Consider the following 9365-nt stretch of genomic DNA (forward strand, 5'->3'; position numbering starts at 1 on the left):
GTATGTGTGAGTGTGAGCGAGTGTGAATGTGTCTGTGCCTGCCTGTGTGTGCAAGCGTATGAGCGAGTGTGAATGACTGTGTGTGCTAGTGTTTGTGAATGCGACTGTGAGTGTGGATATTGTAGGAGTGCTTGTGTGCACAAGTGTGCGGGACTGTGTGTGTGCCTGTGTGTGTGCGAGTGTGTGTGAGCGAGTGTGTGAGGGTGAATGTGTGTGAACGTATCTGTGTGCACGTGTGAGTATGTGAGGGCGGTAGTGTGGAGCCGCCGGCCATGAGGACCGTGTGACGCTGACGGGGTGGTGCGTGGCAGGAGCCCTTAGTTCGCTGTGAGATTCGCGGCCGGCTCTCAACATCGGTTTTTCGGTCTGTCTTTGTCTGTAGTCACTTCGTCCTTGTCCTCGCTGTCCTCCCCGTCCTTTACCTCATCCAGCTCAGCCAAGGACATGAGCTCTCCAGGCGTGCAGGCCCCTGGAGGCGGCGGTGGTGGGGGCTCGGTCAGCGGAGGCGGCACGGTCAGCGCTTCTTTCGAGGCCGTGGCCCACGCTGAGTCCCACAGCAACGGACTGGAGGCTGAACTGGAGCATCTGAGGCAGGCCCTGGAAAGTGGTCTGGACACTAAGGAAGCCAAAGAGAAATTCCTTCATGAAGTCGTGAAAATGAGAGTGAAACAGGAAGAAAAGCTCAACGCAGCCTTGCAGGCCAAGCGCAGCCTGCACCAGGTGAGAGGGGAGTGGGTGCGGGCGGTCTTGGCCAGGCCCAGAGCATCTGCCGACCCTCCCCCCAGGAGACTCGGGATGGGGACCCGCACCGTGCGGGAGGGCTGTGGCACCACTGTGACCTCTGCGGAGGAGGGGAGGGGTACGGAGAGACTGTCTTCAACACACCTCCGCGTGCCTGTCGTGATCCCCAGGGAGCGAGGTGCCCCCTCGGCCGGCTGCCTCAGACTGGCTTCTCCCTCTGATGGATGCCGAGTGTTTTTCTGTTATAATGAGGCCTGGGCTATTTTTAGTGCAGGGAGTGAGGAGCAGCTGCACCAGAGACAATTTCACACTTTAACTGTGTGCGTTTGCCAAAAGTGGGTACACTCGTACACCCGCCGACAAGGAAGGCCCAGCTCCCGGGTCCTGTTGCATGCACATCAGATGATGCATTTTTCTAAAGCTTTGAAAAAAGAAAAGGTGGTGATGCCCAGTTCCTTGGTTCTGACTGTTCCCTGTAGAAGAAGAAACATTCATGAAAAAAAGAACCACAGAATGATGGGGGGGCATCCGTGCTGCCCCCTCTTCGAAAATGTGTTTTCTTCTGCCCACAAATATTTTCATTTTGTCAGCCCCAACCCACCAAACCAACCATGGTGGTTGCCATGATGCTGCTCATGAGTCCGTTTACCATTGCCCTGCGCCTAGATCGCTGCTGTCTCCCGGTCACCCTCTCTCCTTTCTGAATTTGCACCGCACTCCCCATAAACAGAGCTAACGTCTTACTAGTGTATGGAAGTCAGAGTTTCAGGGTTTCCTATCCATAATTTTGTGGGGATATTTGCACTTGATTGTACACAGCCATCATTTTGAATTCATTTGGGATTTTGCTTTTTGTTGTTGTTGTTTTTGTTTGTGTTTTGTTTTGTTTTTTTCTGGACACAAACAAGGTGTAGTCTGGAGGGGAGGATGCCCTCGAAATGCTCCAGAGTACTACTAGGCTACAAGATTGCATGATGAGACGAGCAGCCTGGGTGATATTGAGAGCTGGAGTGCGATTTGGGTGTGGGTGTACCCAAAAAAAAATTGTAAATAAAGTCTGAGAACATTTAGCACTTAGGGGTTTGGTTTTTTTTTTCTTTTTTAATTTCCTAGGGTGTTTAGAACTCTGTGGCCCACCCAAAGGCTTCAAAATTAACACCTCTGTCTAGCGCAGCGTGGCAATGAGAGATTGTCTGACAACTCTGTGGAAAGTTTAACAAGTAGAATGTTTTTTAGCCCAATACAATGCTGTCAGCATTTCACGTTCCAGAATTTTAAAAATTAACATCAATATGTAGTTTAGTTTACTTGCAGTGTGCCCTGGCAAATCTTTTTCTTTTAATCTGGTTTAAGGTGTGATTTCAAAAGAGAACATTAACTAAATTTTTTTTTTTGCAGGATGAATGGCAAGGGGATTTAATTACCTAAGCTTTATAAAACCTTTTTGGTGAAAATTTGAGTTTAGGTAGCCTCACTTGAAAAGATGTCAGTGTTCATAGAGGTTCCCCTCCCATCACCTCCCACACACCGCCAGCCAGTGAATTCTTGGTAATCACACGAGAAGCCCTTTGGTTCCCAGGACCGCCATCACCTCTCCTTTGGCCTGGTCTTGGACAGAGGTTGTTGCTTTTCTCCATGTAGCAGAAACATAAAGAAAGGGGCATCTTTCTGCAGAATAGCCTTTTTCTTTTTTTTGGCCTTTTCTGGCTTGGCTCAGCCATGGAGGGAGGACATTTTCTGGGCCCCCCAATTTCATCTTCCTCTAGTGGACATGAAGGTGTTGTCTCTTCCCCCTCATTTCTCTCAGTCTCTCCTTTCCATCTTCCCCCATACCTATGTGCGCAAAGGCAGGAGCCGGTGGGCCTGGCTGGGAAGTGGTCAAAAACCTCTTCTGGCCCTCGATTGTGTCTTAGCAAAAATGTCTTTTTTTTTTTTTTTTGAAACAAAAAACGTGCTTCTTAAAGGGAATTGGGACCAAAATTTACCTTGAAAAACATATTGTCCCTGGAAATGAATGGAATGTCAGTACAGATAGACTTTGTGTTCCACCCTGTGAAATGGTACCTGCATTTTACAATTTGAGGTGTTTAATTTTATAAAGCAGTATTTTGTTTCCACCTTGTCTACACCAGCTCCTTTCAGGGGAAGTTGTGTAGAGATGAGTGTGATGTGGCCTTTGTTGGCCGGCTGGGGCAGTAGGGTGGCCGGGAGTCCTCGGGGCCCCCCGAGGAGGGATCTCGTGGCGTGGCTGGCCACTGCCAGAGGGAGGAAGCTTGAGGACGGGTTACCTGGGGCTTCCAAAGCAAACTCACCTTGCTCTCCTTTGTACCCTGGAGGAGCTGGAGTTCCTACGAGTGGCCAAGAAGGAGAAGCTTCGAGAGGCAACGGAGGCCAAGCGCAACCTGCGGAAGGAGATCGAGCGCTTGCGGGCGGAGAATGAGAAGAAGATGAGAGAGGCCAATGAGTCCCGGCAGCGGCTCAAGAGGGAGCTGGAGCAGGCCCGGCAGGTCCGCGTGTGCGACAAGGGCTGCGAGGCCGGCCGGCTGCGGGCCAAGTACTCTGCGCAGGTGAGCCGGCCCGCGCTGGGGCCGCGGGCGGGCATCGTGGGGCGTCTTCTCCGGAGGAGGAGACTGAGGCTCAGCCTGGGGCCGGTGGGCCTGGTGCAGCATTTCTTGGTAGCCAGCTCCCCAGGTAGCTAAGGGGCTCAGCGAGGCTGGGGACGAGCCCCGGCGTGGGCCCGAGGACCCCTCTGCTGGCGTGGCCTGGGCTCTTTAAGGGAGATGGTGTGGATTTCCGGATCAGGAAGGGGCAGGGGGGCGGTGAATTGTGTTGCTGCCCCGCAGGAAGGGACGTGCTCTTGGCCTCCGGGCGTCACCTCTGCCTGATAAGGGGGGTCCAGACTAAACAGAGGGAGGGAGCGGGCCTGAGAGCAGAGGGTGGCCGGCCAGCCCCCGCTGCCTCCTCCATTCGGGCCTCCTCTTTGTCCGCGTCTTTTTTCGTGCCTCGGGCACGTTTGTGTCGGCGAGACTGATCCTCTCGCCAGTGCCCGCAGCTTCCAGGGGACTGAGCCACCCTGGCCTGGCGCCTTGTGCCCTGCACGGGGAGTGGGTGCGTGCACTCGCATGCTTGGTTGGCGCGCAGTGGGCTCTCCCCACTCCTTTCTCCTCAGTTTCTTAAGGAGAAATAGCATCCAACAGGCCCAAGTCTGGTGGAGGTGAAGCGCGCAGAACCTGGGAAGGATCTTTTAGGCCTAGTGAGCAGTGGGGCTGAGTGTTGTGTGTGTGAGCCTGCAGAAGGTGCAGCAGCCCAGTGCCCCTGCCCCAAGTCTGCCAGAACTGGGTCCCAGCTGTGACAGATTTGGTGCACCTAATTCTCCCTGAACTTCTTCCGTGGCCTGGCGAGGCTCTCTTGCCACCTCCTTGGATGCTTCTTTCCACCAAGGAGTCTCGGAGAGAGCTGTGACTGAGCTTCCACAGCCCCTCCTCTGGCGTGGGCTGAAGTGCGAGGCTCCACCGCCCTTGGACTTGACGGTCCGGAGCACAGGGGGCCCGGCTCCCGGGCTGCTTGACCAGAATCCTCCCATCCACCTCCAGTAGGGGGGCCAGTCACCGAAATTCCCCTCCCCGTCTGTGCAGCCTTCCCCGTGGCGGCGGCCCTCCAGCGGTTGGCGTAGGGCCGTGTTCGGTCATCAGATGAGTGACAAGTCCCGATGGTGGGACTTAAACCCCTTATGGCCGGGGCCTTGGGGCGTGCGCCTCCGTGGGCTTGTGAGTCTCTGCGGGGATGCATGGGGGTCCGTGGGGGCACACACCTCTCCCAGGCCTGGTTAACACCCATTTCCTGTGGCTTTCAGATCGAGGACCTGCAGGTGAAGCTTCAGCATGCCGAGGCTGACAGGGAGCAGCTCCGGGCCGATCTCCTGCGGGAGCGGGAGGCCCGGGAACATTTGGAGAAAGTTGTGAAGGAGCTTCAGGAGCAGCTGTGGCCTAAACCAAGCCCTCAGGCCAGCGGCGGCCACAGAAACGAGCTGGACAGCGAGCTACCGCATGAGCCCCGAGCCTGAGGCGCTCCCTCCGCCAGTGATGGGCACACGCGTGTGCCCGCGTGTGTCTGACGGGACGAGCGTTTCCACACCCAGGAAACAGACTAGGGGTGCGCTGGAGGGCGCCCTTGACCCCTGGCAGCAGAAGCACTGAGTTCCTGCCTCTCCCCGTCCTATAGCACAACATCTTCCTGTGCCTCGAACATCGCTGAGTGTTGACGAACAGCGCTTTTGGACGCCACCCGGCGACGTTTTCTACTGGTCAGCGAGCGCAGGGGGCTCCCCCATTTGGTCCCCGCTTGCTGGAACACTTGGAAACGCAAACTTTTGTTATAAGCTATTTAAGACAGTGACAGACCTGATAGTCCCAGAAATGAACAAGTTTTTTATAAGTAAATTTTCAAAACCCACAAACACTTGGTGATGCACAATTTGGATGAGTGGTTACACGGCCGCGGCCCAGGGGAGGCCCCAGCTCGCTCCCGCAGCCCTCCGCCGGCCAGGCCTGGGGAGCCCTCACGGTTTGACCTTCTCATGTGGTTTGATTGGGAGATTTGAGTGAGTTTGGTTTTTGTTTTTTGTTTGTTTGTTTTTTAAGTCTTTATTTTTAAGTGATCAGTACCTAGTTTTCCAGCACGGATGCTAGAAGAAGAAGAGTGTGTGGGAGAGAGAGATGAACTGAAAAGCTGCCCAGCCTTACTGAAGACGTACGTCATGGCTCCTGCGTCGTCACCCCGAGTCTGCAGACGGCCGCGGCTGCTGTGTTCAGAGACACCCCCCCCCCCCATCGTGCCCCAGCACCCAGGAGGAGGAGGGGGAGGCCGGCCCGAGTCACTCTGAGGACAGTCGCTTCGTTTTTTTTACTGGATTGCGCTACTTTGTTACATCCCTTTCCTCATAAAGGACAGTATTTATCTCCCCATTGTTCAGGTTATCCCTGCGCACGGCTTCCCAGTGTCCAGCGCTCCTGTCGCTGCTGTGAATGATCGGTGGCCATGCCTTGCAGTATGACCAAGGGGGCTGCTTTAATTCTGGGATCCACTGAGACCCCCCCACCTCTGCACCAGAACAAAATGCAGCATTTCATCATCGCTTGGTCTTGGGGCTGTTTTCTGTCTGTCTGTCTGAACTCATCCTTAGACTGCACTTTGTTGAAAACTCCCTGTGTCTTTTTCTTCCCGCTTATCAATCAGCTCGAGTTGAAAGGTTTTCACTTTTAAAATATATTGTACCAATGTTCTCAAACAGATTCTATCCTAGCACTCAAGTGCTTAGAAAATTTCCTTTGGTGCTTGGTTGAACAAGGGACACATAAGAAAATAATAATGATGCAAAACCTGAATCCTGGGGGGTCTCTGTGTGCCTTCCTGCGTCTTGTATGTTCAACACTGACTTGTGACTTTCCCCTCTCTCCAAACCCCCAAATACCTATCAACAGTGTAGAGAAATGGAATCGACCAGTATCAAAAGAATTTCATGCTTGCTTGAAAGCATTTATTACAGATAATCTCATTGGCTTTCAACTGTTTGTGCAAATTTATAGAAGGTTTGTTCTGCCCAAACCTGAAAGCAGTTTTCCATAGACAAGAGATGGCTTCCCATCCTAAAATTGTAGTATTTATTTACATAAAAAATAAGATTTTACAGGAATTCTATGCTAACCGCCATGGTGACTGAGCATTAACTGGAGGTTAATGTGTTAGGTGCAAAAAAAAAAAAAAATTATCAATATAGGTCAGGGAAGCAACAGCTACCACCCGCTAAATCCACAGAAATTAGGCAGAAAAGAGCATTGGCAGGTTTTCTCTCCCCACCCCCACCCCCATTCTCTGATGTTGGAGATCCTGGTTCTGTTGAAGTGGCCCCTTCTCACGTGCAATGCAAAAAGAACATTGTTGAGACAGCATTTTATGTGGGATCTTTTTTTGTTTCTCGTTTTGTTTGTTTTTTTGTTTTTTGCTTCTTTGTATGTTTTTCTTTTACAGTTATTAAAAATTCATATGCATGGAATTTAAAAATCTCTGCCATATGTATATTCATTAATGGGCATTATTACTGATTTGTGTAAAGGGTTTATTTTGTTATGCAATATGCAGAATACTGTTTCAGGCTTAGGTGTTTCCAGATTTGTACTTTTTCAGCTATTTCTTCAAGGGAAACTAGCAATTGAGTTTTAGCAGCGCTTTTAGGTGTGTTAGCATATCTGTGTTGCTGTGCTAGGTTGCCAAGTCGAGAAATTACACAGAGAACAAAAGGCTTTCCCGTGGGCGCGGGTTTGCTTGGAGGCGCCGTGCTCAGGGAGGGTGGCTGGGGCTTCACTTCTGCGTTCTAGACTCAGGTGTGAGTAGGTGGTCCTCCTTACCCAGCAGTGGATAAAACCCTTTTCCCTTCCAGGTGAATGAGCCTGGAATACTCCTCCCCCACCCCCTGGTGGACATCTCCCCAACATCTCCCCTTCCACCATTTTCTGCCAGAAAGTGCATGTTCCACCCCTACCCCCTTACTACCCCGAGCCTTGTTTCTTGAAAAATCAGTGAGATCTGAACACTTTGCAGTAACTTGTCCCAAAGAGTATGGGGTTAGAACACACCCCCCCGTCCCGGTGATCCCAACAGTATTGAGTTACTTGGCATCAGATTTTTTTTTAAGGCCAAATTTTTCCCTTGAGAGCATTCACACTGATTCTGCTGGGCACAGGCTGCCCACGAAATGCAGCTGTGCCGATTTCCTGATGATCGGTTCATATCAGAGCTAGGAGATGTTGATTTTTTTCTTCTCTTCCCACCCTGCGCCCCCCAAGTTGGCATATGCAGCCCCTTGCAAAACCTTTTCAAATTAAAGTTATCGATGAATGGAATTCAGTCTTATTTCACAGATTTGATAGAGAACGATGTGAACAGACTATGGGAACAAATTCTCCTCACCAGCAGCTCATTGTTAGGTTGTTTTTCGGTCAATTAACGTTCAATTTTTTCTTTTTCCAGCGTGCACAACCCCAAATTGGGTGACTTGTGATTGGACCCTTCCCCCCCTTCATTTTATTTTGTTTGATAATAGTAGAATCACTTGGAACTGACTGGCATGTGTCTGTGCGCGAGCCCCTTGCCACACAAATGAGAGGCCCTTTGCCAGATTTTGTAGCTGCTTAAAGTACATGTTTCTAATCCTAGGCCGTGTAGGAGCAGCTAACTCCTGCTGCACTGGCAGCCTTGGAAGAGGAGGAGGAGGAGGGAGGAATTGGTTCCCGGTGTGATTTCTGTGTATAAAGCATTTTTATACTGCAGCCAAACGAGGTCGCTTAGAGACAGAACTGCTCATAGTTTTACTCCATTAATGCAGCTGCAGCTTAGTTTTCTTTAAGAAGAAGGGAGAAGAGGTGTCTTGTAGGCTGTTGACTCTCCCTATACTTAAATATATTACCTAGATAATTGTATATTCAGTTTAATTACTCATTGTTTCTATACTGAAAGAAGACTTAACGAAGGGAAAAAACCAACAGCAATAACATTCATATCTATGGAGCAGCTAACTAGTACACATAATATTCTGCTTTTCATACAAAACTAGCCAATATGTAAAAAAAAACAACAAAAATAACAAAAAAAATCAACATGTAAATACTTTTTTTTTTTCATTTTACACTGTTGTATTATAAGTGTATATGGTGGTTACTTTTTCAGAAACTCTTTCTTACTTGGTAGTCGTCTTGTTTTCTGAGTTGTGTTTTTAACAAAAAAAAATTCTTTGCTTGTCTGTTGGGGGGTTTGGAAAACACTTTTGGCAAGTTTTCAATGTGGGTTATCATTTTCCATCTTAAGTTTTGGGTCCTTATTTTCATGGTAAAATATTTTATTATTAAAGGTTAAATTCTCTTCTCCTCCCCCCCCAAAAGTCCACATGTTTTTGAGGGAGGTTTTTTTGTTTGTCAGAAGTTATAAATGACATTTTTTTTCAATTGAGGAAAAAAAAATCTACATTTATAATAGCCAAGAGCATTTCAGCACATTTCTGTTCTCCTGTTTTCTCCTATGCTGCTGCTAATGACAATATTATGACTTACTCTACTATTCAAGAACTATTTTTATGTAATTAATGTATGCTTTCTTGTTTATAAATGCCTGATTTTAAAAAACGAAAAAAAAGAAAGAAAAAAGCTTGGCATATTTATCTATCTCGCTGTCTACCTTGTTGGTCCTTCCCCCCCCCCCCCCCCCGAAACAGATAATATTGTAAAATAAAGGCCTCTATGAGAATATGTATGAAAATAGCTCTGCTTATATACCAGTGACTGAATGTACAGTGTATAGACGCATTACCTAAAATAAACAAAAGTGTTTGGTTCAACTATTTCCACATTACGGAATCTTCTGTTTCCTTCCTTTTGGGTATTTGGGACCAGCCCAGGGTTAGAAGAGGGATGGCTTCTTTCTGTCTGCCCTGTCTCCCCAACTGATGCAGATGGCTCCCCCTGCCCCCAGCCCAAGACTCCTCTTGTTTCCGTGGCTCATCTTCCCATTAAATGGTCAGTCTCTTTTGAGGTCAACAGGTGGCCTGGGAAGCTTTCCTACCAGCACTTGTTTTA

The 9365-nt window shown here is 49.3% G+C and overlaps 1 protein-coding gene across 1 annotated transcript in view; it reads left to right on the forward strand.

Annotated features, from left to right (window-relative positions):
- The window catches only part of SKI (SKI proto-oncogene), a 137484-nt gene extending 128346 nt beyond the window's left edge, over positions 1–9138 (forward strand). Inside the window, exons 5-7 of the mRNA XM_027855209.1 lie at positions 383–720; positions 3078–3308; positions 4595–9138. Coding sequence (XP_027711010.1) covers positions 383–720; positions 3078–3308; positions 4595–4804 — 779 coding nt within the window. The 3' untranslated portion in view covers positions 4805–9138. The remainder of the gene's footprint in view (positions 1–382; positions 721–3077; positions 3309–4594) is intronic.
- The last annotated feature ends 227 nt before the right edge of the window (positions 9139–9365 follow it).

This window comes from Vombatus ursinus, unplaced genomic scaffold (genome assembly GCF_900497805.2).
Source record: "Vombatus ursinus unplaced genomic scaffold, bare-nosed wombat genome assembly UNPS02010822.1, whole genome shotgun sequence".
Classification (NCBI taxonomy): Eukaryota; Metazoa; Chordata; class Mammalia; order Diprotodontia; family Vombatidae; genus Vombatus; species Vombatus ursinus.